The sequence below is a fragment of the Phocoena phocoena genome, chromosome 8, assembly GCF_963924675.1.
Source record: "Phocoena phocoena chromosome 8, mPhoPho1.1, whole genome shotgun sequence".
NCBI classification, from domain to species: domain Eukaryota; kingdom Metazoa; phylum Chordata; class Mammalia; order Artiodactyla; family Phocoenidae; genus Phocoena; species Phocoena phocoena.
The window spans coordinates 75,795,270-75,820,048 of NC_089226.1; the positions used below are offsets into that span (position 1 = coordinate 75,795,270).

General features: G+C 34.8%; 1 protein-coding gene across 1 annotated transcript in view; it reads left to right on the top strand.

Moving 5' to 3' along the window:
- The first annotated feature begins 11,347 nt into the window (after positions 1-11,347).
- The window catches only part of ANO5 (anoctamin 5), a 73,967-nt gene continuing 60,535 nt past the window's right edge, over positions 11,348-24,779 (top strand). Inside the window, 4 exon segments of the mRNA XM_065882416.1 lie at positions 11,348-11,422; positions 11,948-11,998; positions 19,264-19,305; positions 21,888-22,001. Coding sequence (XP_065738488.1) covers positions 11,348-11,422; positions 11,948-11,998; positions 19,264-19,305; positions 21,888-22,001 — 282 coding nt within the window.

The following is a 24,779-nucleotide window of genomic DNA, read 5'->3' on the forward strand; positions in this document are numbered from 1 at the left end:
TTTCAAAATTAACTACAAAGCTACAGTTATCAAAGTTGTATGGTACTGGCATAAAGACAGATATATAGACCAATGGACTAGAATAGAGAGCCCAGAAATAAACTCTTGCATGTATATGGTCAAATTAATTTTTACAAGGATGACAAGGCCATTAAATGGGGAAAGGTCAGTCTTTTCAATAAATGATGCTGGGAAATTTGGATATCCATGTGCAAAAAAGTGAAGTTGGGTCCTTACCTAACACCATATACAAAAATTAACTCAGAATGGATCAAAGACCTAAATGTAAGCATAAAACTCTTAGAAGGAAACATAGGACAAAATTTCATGACATTGGATTTGACAGTGGTTTCTTGGATATGACACCAAAGGCACAGGCAAGAAAAGAAAAATAGACAAATTGACCTCACAAATATGAAAAAAAATTGTGCCTCAAAAGACACTGCAAAAAAAAAAAAATGGGCAAAGGACTTGAATAGGCATTTCTATAAAGAAGATATAAAAATGGCCAAGAAGAACATGAAAAGATACTCAACATCATAATCATTAGGGGAATGCAAATCAAAACTACAAAGAGGTACCACCTCAAATCCACTAGGATGCCTACTATCAAAAAGAAAAAAATACAAAAGTTGGAGAGGATGTGGAGTAATTGGAAATCTGGTGCACTCTTGGTGGAAATGTAAAATGGTACAGTATGGTGATTCCTTAAAAAATTAAAAAAAGAATTACCATATGATCTAGCAATTCCACCTTGTGTATATACCCAAAAGAATTGAAAGCAGGATCTTGGAGATATTTGTACACCCATGTAGATAGCAGCATTATTCACAGCAGCTAAATGTGGAAGCAACAGAAGTGTCCATCAGTGGATGAATGGGTAAGCAAAATGTGGCATACATATACAATGGAATATTATTCAGCCTTAAAAGGCAGGAAATTCTGACATATACTATAGCATTGATGAAACCTGAGGACATGCTATGTGAAATAAACCACTCACACAATGAAAAATACTACATGATTCCACTTATATGTGGTACTTAGGGTAGTCAAAATCATAGAGACAGAAAGTAGAATGGTGGTTGCCTGGGGCTGGGAAAGGGGAGAATGAGGAGTTGGTAATGGGTATAGTGTTTCAGTTTTACAAGATGAAAAGAGTTCTGAGATGGATGTTGGTGATGGTTGCTCAATATTATGAATGAATTTAATACTGTTGGACTGTATGCTTGTTAATGGTTAATATGGTAAATTTCATATTATGTGTATTTTATCACAATAAACAAAATTGGGAAAGAAAAAAAAACTATACAAATGGTAGGTTTATATTTTCTGTATTTTCAGAATATATACTAACACTTCCTAAAATTACAGTTACTGTGGATGGCTCTTAAGTGGTAGCAATATTTTATTCCATTCCCATTGTGATTTTCTCCCCCAAGTTTTTGACTTGTGAAATATTTCTCAGTGTTTTGCAAATTGGAGTCCCTAGAGAATAAGAATCAGAATTCTATATTTAACAGTTTTTAGCGTCAGAAACTTATTTGAAGATGTATTTCAGTCCAAATGACTCAGCACATAACCATCATGAAGATATCTGTGTCAGGAAAGTAATTTGGCCTATTTAAAACTGGTAGTCCTCTGTTAGTACTTTACTTGTAACCAGTGTGGTTCAGTTCCAGGAAAACACACTGATAGAATAATAAATCTCACATGGTGAGAACAAAGAGATAGGGATGGACATCCCTACTGAATGTTTTCCTCTCAGCAGTTGTGTGGCTATGGAATTACAACTGTATTCATCAGAGTTAAGTTTATTTCTTAGTGGGTGAGATTATAACCTACACATTAGTATTTGATGATTTTCCTCTATATTATAGACAGTTTTTGGTGCTGAATTCTTTTGAGTTTGTTTTGAACAACTTAGCTCCAGGAAGATCTTGGATGTTTTCTTCCAACATTATTTTCTTTGGACTTCTTTTGTTTAAATTTTGAATTCCTATTTTCTCCTTATGCAGACTTTTAACATACTGTGATTGGTTGGCCATTTTAACATGATTTTGTTGTTGTTGTTGTTTAATTTAGAGAGAAGAGCCAGTAGAGAAGAACGTTTTTTTGAAGTAAATGAGGTAAGGTAAATATATGTGTTAGCCTCCTATAAGTCAGAACAAAAAATTGAGCCAAGGTTAGAAATGCACTTCATATGAATACTTAGGTCTTTGTACTCCAGTTATTTACTTATACTACATTCTTAATGTTTTGTCCTCCAACCTGTTCATTTTTAAGTAAGTAAAGCAAGTTCCATGTTTCATGCAGATTTAATACTAAATCTTTCTGGATGTTATAAGGGAGCAGCCATAAGTTTGGATTTGTTTTGAGGCTTTCTGTGATATAAACTCAGAAATGCTGAGACTTGATATGCAAGATAATAGTATTTGGCTTAATACTTTGCTTGACTATAATGCAGGTATAATATTTGATAGCTTTTTTGTTAAAGTTATTAGTAGTATGTGATTAGTGCATTTTTACTGAGGTATAATTGACATATTATATTAATTTCAAGTATACACATAATGATTCATATCTGTATACACTGAAATATCACCACAGTAAGTCTAATTACCATCCATCATCATACAAAGTCACAGATTTTTTTTTTCTTGTGATGACAGCTTTTTTTAAAACAGCTTCAGTGAAGGCTCCTATATTTTTATAAAGTCTTTATTGAATTTGTTACAATATTGCTTCTGTTTTATGGTTTGGTTTTTTGGCCCCGAGGCATGTGGGATCTTAGCTTCCCCCCAGGGATCGAACCCGCACCCCCTGCATTGGAAGGTGAAGTCTTAACCAGTGGACCCTCAGGGAAGTCCCTTGTGATGATAGCTTTTAAGATTTATTCTCTTAGCAACTTTCAAATATGCAATACCATACTATTGACTATAGTCACTTTGCTATAAATTACATCCCCATGACTTATTTGTAACTGAAAGTTTGTACCTCTTGACACCTTTCATCCATTTTGCCTACCTCCAGCCACCTCTCCTCTGGCAACCGCCAGTCTGTTCTTTGTAAGTTTTGTTCTATTTGTTCATTTGTTTTGTTTTTTAGACTCAACATACAAGTGAAATCATACAGTCTTTTGTCTTTCTCTGTCTGACTTATTTCACTTAATGTAATACCCTCAAGGTCCATTGATGGTAGCAATTGGCAAGATTTTATTCTTTTTTTATGACTAAGAAGTATTCCATTGCATATATATAATATATATATATATATATACATTTTATTTATTAATCATCCATTCATGTATACTTAAGGTTGTTTCCATATTTTGGCTATTGTAAATAATGCTGCAGTGAACGTATGGGTGCATGTATCTTTTCAAATTAGTGTTTTCATATTCTTTGGATAAATAACCAGAAGTGGAATTGTCACATCCTGTGGTAGTTCTGTTTTTAATTTTTTGAAGAATCTCCATACTCTTTCCCGTAGTATCTGTACCAATTTATATTCCCATCCGCAGTGGACAGGGGTTCCCTTTTCTTTACATCCTTGCCAACACTTGTTATTTCTTGTCTTTCTGATGATAGCCATTCTGACAAGTGTGAGTTCATATCTCATTGTGGTTTTCATTTGCATTTCTCTGATGATTAATGATGCCAAACGTCTTTTCATGTGCCTGTTGGCCATCTGTATTTCTTTGGAAAAATGTTTATTCAGATCCTCTGCTCATTTTTAAAAATTGTATTATTTATTTTTTTGCTGTTGAGTTGTATGGGTTCCTTATATATTTTGGATATTAACCTCTTATTAGTTATATGACTTGCAAATATTTTCTCACATTCAGTAAGCTGCATTTTCATTTTGTTAATGATTTCCTTTGATATGCAGAAACGTTTTAGTTTGTTGTAATCCTGCTTGTTTATTTTTGCTTTTATTGCATTTGCTTTTGGAGTCAGATCCAAAAATTATCTCTAAGACTGATGTCAAGGAGCTTACCACCTATATTTTTTTTCTAGGGTTTTATGGTTTAAGGTCTTACATTTAATTCTTTAATCCATTTTGCATTTATTTTTGTGTATGGTGTAAGATAGTGATTTAGTTACATTATTTTGCATGTGACTGTCCAGTGTCCCCAACAGCCCTTATTGAAGGAGACGCTATCCTCTCCACATTGTATTTTCTTGGCTCCTTTGTCATAAATTAATTGACCATATACGTGGGTTTATTTTTGGGCTCTCTATTCTGTTCTATTCATCTATGTTTCTGTATTTATACCAATACCATTATGTTTTGATTACTATATCTTTATAATATAGTTTGAAATCAGGAAGCATGATGCCTCCAGATTTGGTCTTCTTTCTCAAGATTGGTTTGGTTATTCAGGGTTTTTTGTGGTTCCAGACAAATTTTAGGATTGTTTGTTCAGTTCTTTGAAATATGCCATTGGAATTATGATGGATTGAATTAATCTGTAGATTGCTTTGGGTAATATGGACATTTTAACAATATTAATCTTCCAATCCATGAACATGAATATCTTTCCATTGTTTTGTATTCTCTTCAGTTTCTTTCATCAGTGTGTTACAGGTCTTTCACCTCCTTGGTTAAATTTATTCCTAAGTATTTTATTCTTTTTGATGCAATTGTAAATGGGATTACTTTCTTAACTTCTCTTTATGAGAACTCATTGTTATTGTATAGAAATGCAACTAATATTTGTGTATTGATTTTTTTAACATCTTTATTGGAGTATAATGGCTTTACAATGGTGTGTTAGTTTCTGCTTTATAACAAAGTGAATCAGCTATATATATACATATATCCCCATATCTCTTCCCTCTTGCATTTCCCTCCCTCCCACCCTCCCTATCCCACCCCTCTAGGTGGTCACAAAGCACCGAGCTGATCTCCCTGTGTTATGTGGCTGCTTCCCACTAGCTATCGATTTTACATTTGGTAGTGTATGTAAGTCCATGCCACTCTCTCACTTTGTCCCAGCTTACCCTTCCCCCTCCCCATGTCCTCAAGTCCATTCTCTAGTAGGTCTGTGTCTTTATTCCCATCCTGCCCCTAGGTTCTTCATAACCGTTTTTTTTTATGTTCCATGTATATGTGTTAGCATATGGTATTTGTTTTTCTCTTTCTGACTTACTTCACTCTGTATGACAGACTCTACGTCCATCCACCTCACTACAAATAACTCAATTTTGTTTCCTTTTATGGCTGAGTAATATTCCATTGTATATATGTGCCACATCTTCTTTATCCATTCATCTGTCGATGGGCATTTAGGTTGCTTCCATGTCCTGGCTATTGTAAATAGAGCTGCAGTGAACATTGTGGTACATGAGTTATGTGTATTGATTTTATATCCTGCAACTTTACTAAATTTAATAATTAGTTCTAACAGTTTTTTGGTGGAGTCTTCAGGGTTTTGGTTATATAAACTCATGTCATCTGTGAATAGTGACAGTTTTACTTTTCCTTTCCAATTTGTAGGCCTTTTATTTATTTTTCTTGCCTAATTGATCTGGCTAGGACTTCCAATACTATGTTGGCTGAAAGTGGCAAGAGTGGGCATCCTTTTCTTGTTCCTGATCTTGCAGGAAAAGCTGAAAGCTGTTTAGTATGATGTTAGCTGGGGGCTTGTCATATATAGCCTTTATTATGGTGATATATGTTCCCTCTATACCCACTTTGTTGAGAGTTTTTAATCATAAATGGATGTTGAATTTTGTCAAATGGTTTTTCTGTATCTTATTATTTTTATCTTTGATATGATCATATGACTTTTATCTTTTGTTTTGTCAATGTGCTGTATTATGTTGATTGATTTGCTGATGTTGAACCATCCTTGCATCCCTTGAATCAATTTCCTCTTGATCATGGTACATGATCCTTTTAATGTATTTTTGAATTTTGCTTGCTAATATTTTGTTGAGGATGTTTTCATCTGTGTTCAAGAGGTGTATTAGCCTGTAATTTTCTTTTTTTTTTTTTTGTGGTGTCCTTGTCTGGTTTTGCTATCAGGCTAATGCTGGCCTCATAAAATGAGTTTGAAAGTGTTTCCTCTTCTTCAATTTTTTGGAAGAGTTTAAGAATGATAGATATTAAATTTTCTTTGAATGTTTGGTAGAATTCTCCAGTGAAGCCATCTGGTCCTGGAATTTTGTTTGTTGAGAAGTTTTTGATCACTTATTCAATTTCCTTATTAGTAATCAGTCTGTTCAGACTTTCTATTTCTTTCTGATTCAGTCTTGAAAGATTGTATGTTTCTAGGAATTTTTCCAACTCTTCTATGTTGTCCAATTTGTTGACATATAATTGTTCATAATAATCACTGAGTCTGCTTACATTTACATTAATTGTACTTATTGCCATTTTGTTCATTGTTTTCTGGTTGTTTTCCTCTCTGTTCCTTTCTTCATCTCTTGCTCTCTCCCCTTGTGGTTTGATGAGTTTCTGTAGTGATATGATTGGATTCCTTTCTCATTATCTTTTTTGTGTCTACTATAGATTTTTGCTTTGTGGTTACCATGAAATTCACATATATTAGACTGTGTGTGTGTGTGTGTGTGTGTGTGTGTACACACATACAGTTCATATTAAATTGATAGCTAGTTGTTTGAATGCATTTTAAAACTCCACATTTTTACTCCCTCACATGTTTTATGTTTTTGAGGTCACGTTTTACATCTTTTTATTTTGTGTATTCCTTAACTAAATATGGTAGTTATAGTTATTTTTACTACTTTTGTTTTTTATCCTTCATACTAGCTTTATAATAATCCACTACGTTTACTATATATTTATCTTCACCAGTGAGATTTTTACTTACATATGTTTTCTTGTTATTAATTAGTGCTCATGTTTTTTCAGCTTAAAGAAGCCCCTTTAACATTTTGTGTAAGTCCAGTTTAGTGGTAAGGCTTTAGAGGCGGCAGGAGAGCACAGGGCTGGGTCACACCCACTGCTTTTAGTGATGGAGCAGGAGAGTGCAGGGACGAGGCACTCCCACTGGCTTTAGCTGGACAGTGGGAGAGTGCTATCACTGTGTGCACCCACTGGTGCTAGCAAGGTAGTGGGAGAGGGCAAAAATGGCCCCCACCAACACCTCTATCCCTAGAGAGAGTCCTAACAGGCCCTGCCCCTCTGATAGATGCTTTAAGATTGGCAAATGAATCTTTTTCACGTATAGTTTAGGTGCTTTTCAAACTGCTTCTTTTGTGGTGGGTCCCAGGGTGAGTGAGTCTAGAAATGAGCCCTTTAAGAGTAAAATCTTAGTTCCCTATAGCCCTTTGGGTCTCCTGAACATAAGCCCTGTTGGTTTTCAAACCATTCATTTTGGGGGCTTGTCCCTCCAGTGCAGGTCCCAAGGGTTGGGGTGCCTGATGTGGGGCACAAACCCCTCATTTCTCAGGAAGAAGCTCCATATTTGTGAGATCCTTCCTGATTATGGGTGAGCCTCACCCAAGAGTGGGATTTTTGGTGGGATTGCATCTCTGTTTTTCCCACCCTCATCATTGTGGCCCTTTTATCCTTTGTTTTAGAGGTGCTAGTCAGATAGTTTTCATTTTTTAGAGGGAATTGTTCCATTTTTAGCTAGAGATTTGGTGTGTCCGTGGGAGGAGGTGAATTCAGGATCTCCTTATACTGGCATTTTGAACCTGATAAGTGCTTATTGATGACTATGCCAGGGTTTAAGTTACTCAACCTGAATTAAGTAAATATATTAAATAAAATTATAAATAATAAAGTTAAATACAATTTGCAAAAATATAGGATTCTCTTAAGCAAAGTCCTTATTTTATTTATGTAAACTTGCAAATAGATACTAACAACTTTTTTTTTTTTTTTTGTATACAGAGTGTAAGCATTCTAAAAGTATTTCAGATAAAATAATCTTTCTGTTAGGCTCTAGTTGACCCAGAGCCATACTCATAGAGTTGGATGTCCTTGAATTGGGTTAGGGATGAACAGCCAAATAGAAAATGTCTCTTTAAAAATAGCTTTTTAGGAGTGACTGGAATTCCCACCCTGGGAAACACAACTTACCAGAATAGGTTGGCTGTGTGCTAGTTAGCTGGATAAACTGGCTCATTTAGCTGGTTGACTTAAGATTTCTAGAAGTTCTGCGATCCTTTAGAAGCTCAATGACCAAAATACTAAGAAAAATAGAATATGAGAATTGAATAAACTATGAAAATCAGTTGGTCCAGTTATTTTTACAGTGTAATTTGTAGACCACCTGAATAAGGATTATATAAAGAATTTCTTAAAAATGCAGACTCCTGGGACCAACCTCAGACTACTAATCAATATTTTGGGGGATAAGGTTAGGGAGTCATGATTTAAAAAGAGCATCCCAGGTTATTCATATTGCCATTAAAGTTTGGAAACCACGGTCGTAAAGCATAGGCCCCGCAACTAAAGTGATGTAATGTGGCACAGAGAACATATTTATTTTGCGATATGCGGGCCTCTCACTGTTGTGGCCTCTCCCATTGCAGAGCACAGGCTCTGGATGCGCAGGCTCAGAGGCCGTGGTTCACGGGCCCAGCCGCCCCGCGGCACGTGGGATCTTCCTGGACCAGGGCACGAACCCGTGTCCCCTGCATTGGCAGGCGGACTCTCAACCGCTGCACCACCAGGGAAGCCCAGAACATATTTATTGAGTGAGTTAGTGAATTAAGACAATTATCTAGAAAATAAAGAACATCAAAAATTAAAGCTTACATGTCTTTGGAGCAGACTGAGGAAAGATTTATGAGATTGACTGATGCAACTTGAATGATAATAATATTGTCATTTTCATTTTGTTCATACTGACATAGCAATAATATACTTCTTACAGATCTTTGTATGTATTGCTCAAGTTAACTTCAAGTAATTATGAATTACTTCATATTCTTTGCTTCTTTGTGTATTTATATGTATATTCCAAACTTAAACTTCTGTAACAAAAAACATTCTCAAGTCATATTTATACTTTTCCTTACCTCTGCACATTTCAAGAGCAACCATAGTATTTTAGAAATAGCATATGTCATAATTTTTAGTTTTTTTTAGTGTTACTTTTATACGAAGGCAGTAAGTGACAGGGAAATGTTCAACCCTATGAGAATAGCACTATCATACCAAACTCCCTTTAGACTTAACCTATAGTTAGGTCTAGCATATATATATTTTTAATATAAAGTATGTTGGAATAAAAACAGCACTTCTCCGAAACAAAGATGAAGAATGGCTGATAAGGTTTAGAGTTATTAAATGGGTATATTATTGAATTAGCTCCAAAGTGACTGTTGCTCTTAATTCTAGAAAGATGGAGTAGATAAAATTTTCTCTATTTCTTTCTCTAAGTATAGCTAAAAACCCTGGATATTATATGTAAAACAAACATAATAAGACTGTGAATGTTAGAGAAGAAGACAAACTGGCTAGGGACTTAACTCTAGGGGGAAAGCCATTAAAATGACAACAGATTTCACATTAGAAACCATGGAGGCTAAAGGAAGCAATACAGATTTTTTCAAGAGCTCACTGCCAAATCAGAATTCTGTAGCCAGTGAAAATACCCTTCAGGAATGAACAGAGAAATCAAGACATTCACAAAGGAAGGAAGGCTAAAAAAATTTTTCACCAGCACATCTATTCTAAAAGATTGGCCAAAGGAAGTTCTCTAACAGAAAATGATAAAATAAGGAATTTTGTAGCATGGAGATGAAGGAAAAAATCAACAGAAAGAGTAAAAGCATGAGTAAATGCAATAGACTTTCTGTCTCAAGTTTTCAAAATTATGTTTTGAAAGTTGAAGTAAAAACTTTACAACGTCTCTGATGTGGTTCTCAATATATGCAGAGAAATAGTTACGACAATTATAAACAAAGAAGGTTTGGGATTGTAAAGGGAAGTAAGGGTTTTATACTTCATTTGACAAGTAAAACATGTATACTGTAAAGTGTGATAAATAATGTATATGTAATGTAATTAATATCAAAGCAACCACTTAAACTATACAAAGAGATATACTCAAAAACGGTTTAGATAAATCAAAATGGAATTATAAAAATATTTCCAATAACCCATGGGAAGTCATAAAAAATCAAACAGGGAAACATAATACAGAAGAAACAAACAGAAAACACAAAAATAAAATGGCAGAACTTTTAATTCCTAATACACTAGTAATTACATGAAGTGTAAATAGTCTAAACACACAAATTGAAAAGAAAAAAGAGTTTGGCAAAGTGGATTAAAAAATGCAAGTAAAAGGATTAAAAATATACATTATGGATGAAAATAAATGCAAACACTAACAAAAAGAAAGCATGAGTGTTATATTAATATCACATCATTAATGTCGATTACACATTGGAGTAAAGAAAATTACCATGGACAGAGCAGGACATGACATAATGATAAAAGGAATCCATCCAACAATGAAACATAGCAGTGCTAAATTTGCATGCACAAAATAATAGCATCATAATATGTGAAGCAAAAGCTAATAAATGGGAAGGAGTAATACACAAATCTATAATTATAACTGGAGATTTCACTCTTCAATAATAGATGGAACAACTGAATAGAAAATCAGTAAGATATAGATGAACTCACATCAACTAACAGGATGTAGCCAACATTTATATAGTATTCCACCTGATAGCAGCAAAATGCACATCTGTTTCAAGTAATGATGGAACACATGCCAAGACAGACTATATTCTGGGCAATAAAACAAACCTCAACAAATTTAAAATAATTGAAATAATGGAATGTGTTCTTGAACCACAATGTAATCAAACTAGAAATCAGTAACCATTGTTAACAGGAACATCTCCAACTATTGGAAACTGAACAGCATACTTCTAAACAATCCAAGGGTCAAAGAAAACCTAAAGGAAAAAACAAAATGAAAACAAACAGACAAAAAAAAAAGTGACCTGAATAAAAGTGAAAATGCAACATATTAACATTTGAAGGATCTAGCAAGAGTAATGCTGAAACGAAATTTGTAGCAAATTTGTAGCACTGAACATTTATATTAGTAGGGAGGAAAAGTCTTAAATCAACAATAAGCTTCCCTTTCAAGAAATAAGAGCAAAATAAACCCAGACAAAACAGAAGGAAGGTAATAATAAAGATAAGAGCAGTAATCAGTAAGTTGAAAACAGAAAAATATTAGAGAAAAGCATTAAAACAAAAAGTTAGCTCTTTGATAGATAATAAAATTGGCAAACCTCTAGCTAGACTGACAAAAAGAGGAAAGAGAGAGAGGGAGGGAGAGAAAGCGAAATATTTGAGTGATCTCAGGAGTATGTGCTGTGGTGTGCGGGCTATCATGGAGCGTGAAGATTTAAATCCACCGTACACCAAGGGAGGCATCACTATTACTTTAACTACAAGTGGTTTTTGTGTATTTATATCTATGTATGGCTTTTCTCTTGGGTTATAAGTATAAATCCTTAAGAATTCTCGTGATGCATTTTCTAGGGTATTCACTTTAATAATTTCAAACAAATGGTGAAAGGCCTAAAATAGCCAATTCTGTCCTTCCTTTTGGTGCCGTTCAGGATTCAGCATCATTAAAAGATTGGAGCTCCTTGTTATTTTTCTGCAATGTAGTACTTCTTAATCATTTCTTGTATCTCAGATTTTTTTTTATGATTCGTTAAAGCTACCTCCAAATTTCTCATTCTTTCTCAAGCGCCCTCTCTCTCTCTCTCTCTCCCCGCATAAACATACACACACATTATACACCCACACATGCACATGTATACACACAGTTTTGCATCCAATTTCAGGTGCTTCATAGCTCCCCTGAGTTGTAGGTTTAGTACTTCTGCACAGAGAACCTAGAGTTTTTATTGTTAAAAGTTATATACTCCCCACTTGCATTATTATTATTAATAGCATTCTATCTTCTCCATGACGCTATTAGCAGGACCTGAACAGCAGAGAGTCCAGTTTTCTCATCAGTGAAGAACCAAGGGTAAGCAGCCATCTGTACTGTACTTTCTTGCATGGACATGACGGGGTGTTTTTTTTGTAGTCAGCAATCGTGACTATTTCTCAGTTCACAGTTTTTTAGGTTCTTATACATGATATTAGAGAATTTATTACTTTGGAAAAAAATCAGTTTCTTATGGGGAAAAAAATGTCGTTAGACACATTAATGAGAATGACACATAAAGCATAGCACTTTGCTAGCATTTTACTTTCTCAGTTTTACAGATGAGAAAATGAAGGATCTGAGAAGTTTAATGACTTGACCAAAATTATCCATTTGTTTAGGGGGGCAGATCCTGGACTAGACTAGAACTCAGGTTTCTGAGGCCTAATTTAGTATTCTCTCTCCATACATCTTTCTTCTTACCTGTAAGTACATGCCTAAGAATAATCATGAAGAAGTACAGTTTATTTAAAAATCAAATTCGAATATCAATTAAGAGGTTAATAAAGAGATTCAGAATTTTTTGTTAGTTGCGTAGTAAATAAAAGATGCTGTTTGGGAAGATGGGGAAATAGAGTTATACTGACAGTTTTGGTACAGATGTTTCCCTTTTCACTAGAGTACTGATCTTTATGTTCCAGAATGAAGGTTGTAGGATTGATCAGATTATAATACTTGAAATTTTATTGTTTTTCTTTTTAATTTATGTTTATTTTTTGACCATGTAAAACATTCACAATTCCAAAGTTGAAAACTGTAAATCAAATAAAGTTTAGTGAAGCCTAAAGCTTATGCCATTTTGGTGTCACTTTTCTTTTTTTTTTTTCGGTATGTGGGCCTCTCACTGCTGTGGTCTCTCCCGTTGCAGAGTACAGGCTCCGGACGCGCAGGCCCAGGGGCCATGGCTCACGGACCCAGCTGCTCCGCGGCATGTGGGATCTTACCCGACTAGGGCACGAACCCGTTTCCCCTGCATTGGCAGGCAGACTCTCAACCACTGCGCCACCAGGGAAGCCCTTGGTGTCACTTTTCAAGAAGAATAATGGGACAATAATTTACTTTAAAATTTTTACAAAAATGTTTGACTGTGAGAACACATTGCTAGAATGGGACTGGTGCAAGTAAGGGGCCCTGAAGCTTAGACTTTATTAGCTTGAAGGTAAATGTATCTCAGTTTGAAACTATGAAACAAATCATTTCAGAGGAAAATTTCTTCCTTGTTTTTCCTCTTAAACCTTCTGTAGTAACCATTTTTATTTAGTTTATCTTTCCAATGTATCCTTTACTTTTCTGTGTGTGTGTGTGTGTGTGTGTGTGTGTGTGTGTGTGTGTCTACATACATATGTATATTTATATTCTTCCTGCTTCTTTAAAGGCAGCATACTGTATATACTGAACTGTTCTTTGGTTTTCACTTAAAAACATATCCTGGGGCTTCCGTGGTGGCGCAATGGTTGAGAGTCCGCCTGCCGACACAGGGGACACGGGTTCGTGCCCCGGTCCGGGAAGATCCCACATGCCGCGGAGCAGCTAGGCCCGTGAGCCATGGCCGCTGGGCCTGCGCATCCGGAGCCTGTGTTCCGCAACGGGAGAGGCCACAACAGTGAGAGGCCCGCGTACCGCAAAACAAAACAAAACAAAAAAACATATCCTGGAGTTCACTCTATACTCTATACTGTGTCAATTTCACTCTGATTTGTTAGTATGTGGCATAGTATTCTATTGTGCGGGTTTAGGATAGTGTATTCATACAGTCCCTTTACTGATGGATGTTTGGGTTGTTTTTAATCTTGGAAATCTTTTCTCTTTTTAGTCTTTAACCCTTGGGAATCAGTTTTATAATATTTTGGCCAAATGTATCTTTCTAAGTAGGATTTAAGTATCAAAAAATAAAGGCATATGTAATTTTACCATATATTGCCAAATTCCCCTCCGTTTTGCATTTATAAGAAATATATGAGAGTCCTATTTCTCCATAGCTTCATTAACAGTGTATTAATAAGTTTAGATGTTTGCCTGTCTGTTAGAGAGATAGATAGTGGACCTTTTTCAGTTGAGAGCTTTTTCAGTTAGCTCTGTATCCTAGGATAGTTTAAACTTTAATTTCTCTCAATATGAGTGAGACATTTTATCTTTTCCTACATTGATGGTCATTTTAATTAATTTTGCTGGATCATTCTGTGTATATTTCTTTGTCTATTTTCCTGTCAAGCTATTAGGTTTTTTTTTCTTGATTTTTTTGGAGCTGGTCACATATTTATTATTAGCCCCTTGTCTGTGATATGTTGCAAATAATTTCCCCAATTAAGTCATATACTAACAATTGAAGTTTTAAATTCCAAATGATTTTAAAGTGGTTTATGGTATTTCATTCTTTATGATGATGTTGTCTTTGGTCAAACAGTAAGTTATTAAAATTAAACAGTAGGTTTCCCTTTTTTAATCGACTTTGTATTTTAGTATAGTTTTAGACTTACAGATTTATTATGAACATAGTACATAAAGTTCCTTATACGTCATGTACATTTTTCCCTATTTACATCTTGCATTACTATGATATATTTGTTGCAAATAATGAACCAATATTGGTACATCATTATTAACTAAAGTCCATACTTTGTTCACATTCCCTTAGTTTTTCCCTGGTGTTCTTTTTCTATTCCAGGATCCCATCCAGGACACCACATTGCATTTAGTTGTCATGTCTCTTCAGGCTCCTTTTGGCTGTGACAGTGTCTCAGACTTTTCTTGTTTTCAATGACCTTCACAGTTTTGAGGCATACTCGTCAAGTATTTTGTAGAATGTCCCTCAATTATTTTCTCATAATTAGACTGGGGTAGTACATTTTTGGGAGGAAGACAATAGGAGTAAAATGCTTTTTTCATCACATTATATGAAGGGTACATTGCCTACCCACGTGACGTATCATTCGTGATGTTAACCTTGATTGCCTGGCTTGAAGTCATATTTGTCAGCTTGCTCTACTGTGAAGTTTTTCTTTCTATTCTCCCTTTTTATACTGTAGAAGAAAGTCACTGTGTACAGCTCACTCAAGAATTGGGGGATTATGCTCCACTTCCTTAAGGGTAAATGAATTATTTGGAATTCTTCTGTATGAGAAATAGGTCTCATTTATTTATTCATCAGTTTATTTATACATTGTCTATTTATTTATATCAGTTTGGGCTCAGAGATATTTATTTTATATTTTGTATTATAGACTCAGTACTACTTCATTTACTTTGTTGCTCAAATTGGCCTTGCTTTGATTACTAAGAGCTTTTTGATTGATCCCTGTATCCCTTTGATAGAACCCTATTGATTTTGCTTTGTTTTTAGCTTTTCTTACTTTCTGGCATTACAAGATGCTCTAAGCTCATCTCGTCCTTGTACTTTTCCTGTGTCAGTCCCAGAATCAACCATTTTTCCAGGGAAATTTTCTTTTAATGTTATAGAAATATCACAAAAGAAAAATCTGTATCAATCAGGGTCCTATTAGGCATACTCAAAATAGGATAATTTGAGGAGGGCTTAAAAAAAAAACTTTTACAAATAGGGGGTGCCAGAAAAGCCCAGTGTGTATAGATTTAGTAACCGTGACTCTATTATCATCCATAGAACTGAAGGGAATTGGGAGGGAACACTTATTAGATCCCAGGAGAGAGTCATGTACTTGAGACATTCTTGAGAGGCTTAATGACCTTCAGTGGAAGGATACAGCCTTCCTGAATCCAGCCTCAGAAAGGAAGAGATTTACACTCTTTTCCCTCCTTCCAATCATTTGTGGGAAGCCAGAAGTCAAAGGAGCTCTTTGATGCCTATCAGTATAACCAGTCGCCCTCCCAAGAAAAAAAGCAAGGTAGAGATGGATAGAGAAGGGTTCTGCTGAGACAATCCAAAGATATCCAGCAGGATATCATTGGATATATTTTCCTTTTGGAAAAAAATGTAATCCTACCATTATTTTGATAGAACTTCACTACTAATGATTCTATAAATACAGAGGAATTCACATAATTTAACCTTTTATTTTGAATAAAGTAGTCAACAGTGGATTTGATTGAGTACCTAAATGGCTAGCTAAATTGCTAGAAGGATGCTAAAACCATTAAATGAAACACACAAAAATGGAGAAAATTATACCTAAAAAAACCTGTCTCAGAGTGAGTGCCATTTGTCTTGGGAGGAATAATTTGAAAAGTACTTAGTGTTTAAAGAAGGAGGAGTGGAAATTGGAAAGGCACACTAGAGGCATGCCTTAATAACAATCAACATGCTGTTAACAGGTTTTGAAGGGGTGTAGATCTTGTTCACCTCAGGGATGATATTCCAAATATTTAATGATATGCTTGACATAGGCACAAACCAGCCAGAATGTATAAATGAACCAGAAGCAATAAGTATGAATATAAATTAGTATTTATAATTGATCTATGTATGTATTTAGATATGATTGCTCTAGGACTCAGACATTTGTCTCCTAGAGATCTTATTCAGTCTCATGGCATTAAATACCAATGATATGTTGTAACACTTAAATTTAAGTTTCTAGTATAGACATCAGACTTAAATATTAAGACCTTCAGACTTAAATATCCAAGCCATTTCCCCATCATATGCATTTAAATATCTAAAGACATCTCAAGATTTACATGTCTAAAATGTAATTTTTTCCTAGACAAAAAAATGCTCTTTTGAAGTCTTTCATATCTTAGCTACATACAATCTATTCTTCTAGTTGTTCAAGTTAAAAATTATCATCTTTATTGTTTATACATTACATACAACGAAATGTACCCATTTTAAGTGTACGGTTTGACAAATTTTAACAAATCACAACCATCAAGATATAGATTTCCATTACCTCAAAAAAACTTCCTTTTTCTGTTTCACCTCTGCCCTAGGCAATTGCTGATTTGTTTTTTTAATTTTTTTTCTAAAGTAGTATGTTAATGGAATCATACTATATGATGTATGTAATAATATATACTATTTTGTGTCTGGCTACTGGCTTTTTTTGTTCAGAGACTCATCCAAAATTTCAAACGATACTGATAAATTGAATCTTGTTGAATATATCTGTAGTTTTTTGGTTTCTTTTATTTTGTTTTATTGCTAAGTAGTATTCCATTGTATGGATATACCAAAATTTGTTTATCCATTCACCTGTTGATGGATATTTGAATTGTTTTCAGTTTGGGGACCATTATAAATAAAGCTGTTAGGAACATTTGTGTAAGAAGTGTTTGTATAGACATATATTTTCATTTCTTTTCATTAATTTCCTAGGTGTAAAATTTCTGGATCATATGGAAAATGTATGTGTAACTTTATATGAAACTGATAAACTATTTTAAAACGTGGTTGTATATTTTTCATTCCTACCAGTAATGCATGAGAATTCTAGTTGCTCTACATCCTCACCAGCACTTGATATTGTCAACTTTTTAACTTTAGTGATTGAATGGAGGTTATCTCATGGTTTCAGTTCTCATTTTCCTGATGAATGATAATGTTACACATCTTTTCATGGGCTTATTGGCCATTCATACATCTTCTTCTGTTAACTATATGTTCAAATCTTTTCTGTATTTTTAGAAATTGGATTATCTTTCTATTGACTTGTAAGAAGCTTTTATGTATTCTGAATGCAAAACCTCTGTCAGTTGTCTTTATTGCAAACATTTTCTCCCAATCTGTGACTTTCCTTTTCTTTTACTTAACACTGTTTTTAAAAATACAAAGTTTCAAAGTTCAGTTTCTCATACTTTTTCTTTTATGATCCATGTTTCTTGTGCTTTATCTAAGAAATATTTATCTGCACCAAAGTAGGGGAGATTTTCTCAGATTTTCTTCAGTTTTATAGTTTTAACTTTTACTTTTGGTCTAGGATTCATTTTGAGTTAACTTTTGTAGATGACTTATGGTGAGAATTAAATTTATTTACTTTTTAAATATGCATATTTAGCACTACCTATTGAAATGACTGTCTTTTCCTCATAAATTACTTTAGAAGCTTTGTGGAAACTGACTGTGTATGTGTGAGTTTATTTCTAAACTCTCTATTCTGTCCCATCATATGTCTTTTTTTTTTGTGGTACGCGGGCCTCTCACTGCTGTGCCCTCTCCTGTTGCGGAGCACAGTCTCCAGACGCGCAGGCTCAGCGGCCATGGCTCACGGGCCCAGCCGCTCCGCGGCACGTGGGATCTTCCCAGACCGGGGCACGAACCCGCGTCCCCTGCATCGGCAGGTGGACTCTCAACCACTGCGCCACCAGAAAAGCCCTGTTGTTTTTAAATAACAGCAATATTAACTCATCTATACGTAGTAGGCTCATCAGTTTACAGAGCAGGGAGTTTCCCGCCTTAGTCACCAGTTGCTTAGGTCTCTTTAGCCTATTCCAGGAAAACAACAGTTTAAACAAAACTTTGCATGACAAGAACTGAAGCTCTTTATTGATAATTTTATTAGATAATTTATCATTTCATTATACTATAAAATACAATACTTGCCTTTTTTGTGCCATAGGTTTTCTTTCAAATATTGATTATCACAGATGTTTTTAATTAATTGCTTTGGTATTTTAAAAATAATGGTCATGGTAATTGAAGACTGAAGACAACTCAGCATTTAAATAATCAAATGACTTTTCCTTTTTTCCTTCAGTATTTTGGTAGTGAAATATTTTAATGGTAATGAAAGATTCTTAATCTTTTTTGGATCTGATTAAAGCTTTGGAACCTCTTCCTAAAAAAAAAGTAATTACACACACATGTACATGATAATGGTAATTTCAGTGTTTTTTCAGTAATGAAGTATTTTACACTATTGGGTAAATTTTCATACCATACATGGTCCCAGAATAACTGTAGTAATTTTGCTTTCTTTGTCAGATGTGTATAGGCATACTTAACAGAATACCTATTATACCTATTTTACTTTACATTTCCATTCTCATGTTTTCCTTCATTATTCTTTTTTCTCTTTCTTTTTTGTTTTCTTCTTAATCCAGGTCCACAAATGTGTATTATTTAAAGTTATTGTTAAGGGATTTAGGGAAATTTGCTTTGAAGTCTCCTTTTTTTTCTTTCATTTATTTTTTATTGTTTTCTTCCTTTTTTTTTTTTTTTGTTCTTTTCTTCTGTCTTCTCCCACCCTCCAATTTAATTATTACACATACACATGCATATTCACATGAGTGATCATACTGAGGGTCTTGTTTGTTTGCGTGTCTGTTTTTGCAGGGGATCTTTTCTTTAATCCTGGGCAGGATTTGCTAACTCTCTGTTGATTGCTTCACAGTCTGCAAAGCGATACAATTTGTTCCTGAGGCGGCGTCTTATGGTAACCAGTGCTGAATGATGCTGCTTATGCTTTGGATGCATTGCTAGTGCTGCAGTGCTAGCCCAAGCCATTTTTGTTGCAATGAATACTATTGATTTGGGGGACTTTGTCACTGATTCCTATTCCCCAGGCAACTGGGGTTTTAGAATGGTGATTCTTAATCTTTCTTGGGTCTGATTCAAGCTTTGGAAACTTTTCCTAAAAAAATGTAATTACATACACACATAAATACACACACACGCACATACACATATACACACATGCAGTTTACATAGTTTCAGAAGTTTACGAATCCCCAGCAAGAATCTAAGTTTATAAACCTCAGAAAAACGACCTCATTCAATAGCCACCCAGATATTTGCCTCACTATAAACAGGCATTTCCAAGAACAAATCAAACACAAATACAAATACAAACCTCATACACACTGCAAAAAATGATCTTAATGTCATGTCCTGAGCAAAACAAAAGTGATGTGTTTTAATAGTGTACAATTATATGTAACAAAATTATCAGGTTTTTCTGCCCCAGTTAGCTTCAACCTGTTTTTGTTAACAGTCCTAAGATATGTACCTCATGGTGATTTACAAGGCTACCAGTGATTTCTCTGTATTTAAAAATTTTTTTACAGTTTATAGTTAGGATATGACATAATAATAGGTATTTGGGTTTTTCTATGTAGCCAAAGGCTACCTTGGCTACCTTTCAGGAGAAGGGAATTACATACACCCATTTTGACTGAACATTCAGGAAATAATTAGATTCACTATTCTAGTTACTTTGTTTATTCCCTAATAGACAAGAACTCTTGAGTGTGATTTTTGTTGATTTCTATGTGCACATCTTCTATCACCAGAACTTCTCTCTGTGGACCTAAATTTAGCTTGTTCAAACAATATGACCGCTTATAAATATATGGTGTTTAAAAAAAACCTCTATCATACAGAATATGACTGTCCCAGATTTAGAGCAAAAAGATTATTGTTTTTTCCCTCTAATTTTTTGCTTTGATTATATTTAATCTAATTAGTATCTTTTTTCCTTCCCCAATTGGCTCCACAAATTTTGGTGAATTTCATAAGATATGCTAATACTGTGATGATTTACAAGAGCTCAAATAATTTTTTTGTTTTGTTCACCTTTTTTTAATGATTTATAATCAAGATATAACATGATAACCATTTGAATTTTTTCAGGGTTTTCTTTTCGTTTTACTTTCTTTTAGGAAAAGAGAGATGATTATGTATCCTTTGACTGGGGTGTAGAGAACTCAGACATAACATTTGAATTACTGTATTTTGATATGTAATCTCTAGACTCCCTGAATATTTTTTGTTTCTTCATTCTTTTTTCCACTCATTTCCTCCTGTGCACTGGGAGCTAGTTCTTTCTGAGACACATCAGTTATGCATTCACATAGATAAAATACAGTTATTCTGTTCACAGACCACAGATCAAACATGAGATTTTTGTCTTATTCTTACTTGACTGATCTACAACCAATCCTTTTTATGGGTGATCTGCCTGGCCTGACTTGAATGAAAAACAGCATAGAGTACCATAAAAGAAACTCATAAACTAATATAAATGCCAGTTATGAAAATAAAAACCCAGTTCCCCAATCACAGGTTAGCTAAAGCAGTCGGAAAGTTGCCTATGTTATAAATTTGCATCACAGGGTTAGAGAGATCACTGACATGCACTGCGTCATCTATTTACATCATTCTAGGTATTATATGTCTCCTATTCCAAATATTAAGTATTACATGTTATATATAAACTATAAAGAAGACCAAATCAGTCAAACATGAAATCTCTTCTTTCTGAAGCTCTCTAGTGTTTTTGCAGTTTTGAAAGGGGAAGAATTAATGAACTACACATGTGGAAGCTGAATTTGTAAGTTTGACGATTATACTGAGAGAATTGATAACACAAATTTAAACAGCGGATTGCATTTAGCTCACTTAGGAAGTTGATGTTGAAAGGAGATTTGCATGAGTTTACTTGTAGTGAAGCCAGCTGGCACGCTTACTTGCTTTCTAATTTTTAACTGCATGTTGATTTCATTTTAACCCTTCAAAAGTTGAATTAGAAAGTAGCAACTTTATGAAAACATACATATAAGCATTAATCATAAGTTTATGTTCTTGCAGTGAGATTCATTAATTGGTCTATAATTAATTATACCCCCAAAGTAGTGTGTGACCATGAATTATTTGTTGGACTAATTGGTACGTTGTTTAATGAAGATAACAAGTCTCTCTGAATATGCATTTTGGGATCAATGTATACATGTATTCATTTTGTGTTTTGGTATAATTGTAGCATTTTTATTGTGTGTGCATGTAGTAAATATGCTTAGCTTCATCTTGAGTCTTTGTTGTTTAATATGTAACTTTATGGCATTTCACTTTCTAAAATAAGCATGATCTTCTGTTGATGAAAACTCTGGTTGTCTTCATCTGTCATTTCAGGACTGAAAAAAAATATATGCTGACCAAATTTTAGCTGATCCCTTTCATGTTTTTGCCATGTGAAAGTAAAACTATAATTTAAAGTTGTGTCATTCATGTCTCCTGCAGTTTAAAAAAGATGAACAAAGCAAAGATTCTATCTTCTTCAGAGATGGGATTAGGCAAATTGATTTTGTGCTTTCCTATGTTGATGACATAAAGAAAGAAGCTGAACTGAAGGCAGTAAGTACTTATGTAAGAGAGATGGGAATAATAAGAAGCACGTTCTATACTTTGACAGGGATGTTTCCTCTGAATTATGTTGTAAAAGTTAGCAGCCCCAGAGTGTTACTGAAAGCTGAAACTGAGTGAAAAGACTACAAAATACGCAGCCTAAGAATGGATGTGTAAAGTCAATTTTATTTTTTGGATATTTTGGACAGTGACTTCTTTTTCTTCTCCCAAGTGACTGATATATTTTTTATATAGCTCACCTTTGATATTAAATGTGACCTCCAGAATTTGAGGTGTATATCTGAATATAATATTTATCTTTTGTGTTTAATTTTCATTTTGACTTTCATTAATCCATTTTATCTGAGTAGCCTTGATATTATGTTCTTTCTGACCTTATCACTTTCTGAACTTACATTATTTATTCATTTTTTTTACTTGTAAGTTCACAAAACCAAGGACTTTGTCTTGTTCATTACTGTATACTCAAATGCTTAGAACAGCAGTTAGAGCATAATGGATGCTTAATAAATATTAGATATTTGAAATAATGAATTAATATATTAATTCATATGGGTAAGCATATAAACACACATTTGCTAACATACTTACATAGGAAATAAATGTCACATAAAGTAAAAAACTGTAGCTATTATCCCCATAAGGCCCTGTACATAGCCATTTCTGTCCATTTCTTCCACCCTTTGCCTGGAAACTCTTCCACCAGGCCTCTAAAATTCATTCACTATCACCATATTCAGCTCTTCTCTGAATGTCCCCTTCAAGCCTAGCTCCTCGTGTGGGTTTGGTGCCTTCCACAGCAGTCCTCTCAAGCGGTGGTGGTTTTTCCCTTACGTTTTTCTGGAAATGGATGAATGCCTGCTCTCCTTTTATCGTATTGTTGATTACAGTCTATCCTCCCTCGCTCAGCCTTGAAGCTCCTGAGTTTTAAATCTCATCGGAGTTATCGCTACCCTGCATTGTTGCTGTCATTAATCTGTCCCTGGCCTTCTGTTCTATTTCTCAACAATTTTAGCTCCTGGATCACCATCACTGTCTCCACAAATACTCCCTTTTTAAGTATTGATTATCTCAATGGTTATCTAGATGATTATTTTGGCATCCTAGCCTCTCTGTTCCTTGAACTCCCTTTTGCAAGTATCTTAGTCTCTAACTCAGCCATTCACTCCCCTAGAACTTGTCATTACTAATAACTACAACTCTTTATAATCTCCTTCAAAGTATCCAACTGTCTGACCAATCCCTCGAATATGTCTGACCAATACTCTTCTTCCTTCAGCTGCACCAGGACCAGATAAGATGCAATTATCTTGACTCCTTTTTACTGCTGCTCCTTATCTTTATGCTCTTCTTTATGCTTATTCAGTTTAAATCTCATATCACATTATACTCTATTGCATGTGCCATCAGATCCCTTGCCCATCTCTCAATTGTACTTAACTTTGGAAAACAATTTTAGTTAAACCCAACTTTCCACCTGCTAATGCTAGAACCATGCAGAAAGACAGACATACATTTCACTTACTGGTTTTATCTCATATTTGTGCTGATAGACCTCAACTCGGTCCTTAATGCTATCTGGCAGTCATACTTCCTTAATTTATTCAGTTTCCCACTCTCCTGGGTGACTGTTTTATAACTTTTTCTCTCTCACACCTATGTATCCTCCCCATTTTCAAGCTTAGCTGACCCCTTTTCTAAGTCACTGAGAAAACTGAAACAAGTAGAAGAGAAATTCTTAATTTTTATTACCACATTTGTCCATCTACCAGCATCTTCCACTTGTATGATCTACCTTTCTTCCTTTTACCATAGATGTACTATTTATCCTTCTATCTAAAGCCAACACATTTGCTTGTGTTCTGGATCCCTTTCTTCTTGCCTACCGTTTAGGAGTCAACAAGACTACCCCCAGGTTTGCTGACTCACTAAAAGGACTCACAGGACACAGCATGTAGCCATACTCAATGGCTATGTTTTATTGCAATTAAATAATAAAAGCAAAATCAGCAAAAGGAAAAGATGCATGGGGCAAAGTCCAGAGAAAACCAGGAGCAAGCTTATAAGAGTTCTCTCCCAGTGGAGTCACACGGGATGCAGTTAATTCCTCCAGTAACAATGTATGACACCACATTGGAAGTACTGTTTACTAAGGAAGCTCATTAAAGACTCAGTGCTGTAGGATGTTATTGGGGGCTGGTCCTTGTAACGTTCTGCCTGTCTCATACCAACATTCCGTAGTCCCGGAAGAAAGCAGACGTTCAGTATGAACTACATAGTTTGTACAAACAGTTGAGGTAAAGTGAGCCACTCTTAGTTCTGGGAATGGTGGGACCCCTCACAAAAACCAAGTTCCCAGACACCAGAACCAACCTTGCAGGCAGGCCTTTCTAAGGATAGCAGTTTCAAGCCTGTTACATTAACTCTTTTCTGTATACCTACTTAGGGATATTGCTTTTACGATTCTTTCCTCTCTCTTAAAATTGCATTTTGTGGTGTTCTTTACCGGATCATTTCTTTCAACAAATAAATGTGCTGTTAATTCTTCCATGTTAAAAACAAATTAAAAAGCAAGCACAAAGACCTCCTCTTAATCTCAATTTCCCTGCCAGCTAATGTCGACTTCTCAATTTCCTTTTTGCCCAGTTTTCTCTTAAACCCATTCCTATCAGGCCTTAACATCACCCAATCTGCTCATCTTCAGATAAATGAATCCAGTGATCAAGTCTCAACCCTCATCTTGCTTGACCTGTTAGCAGCATTTGC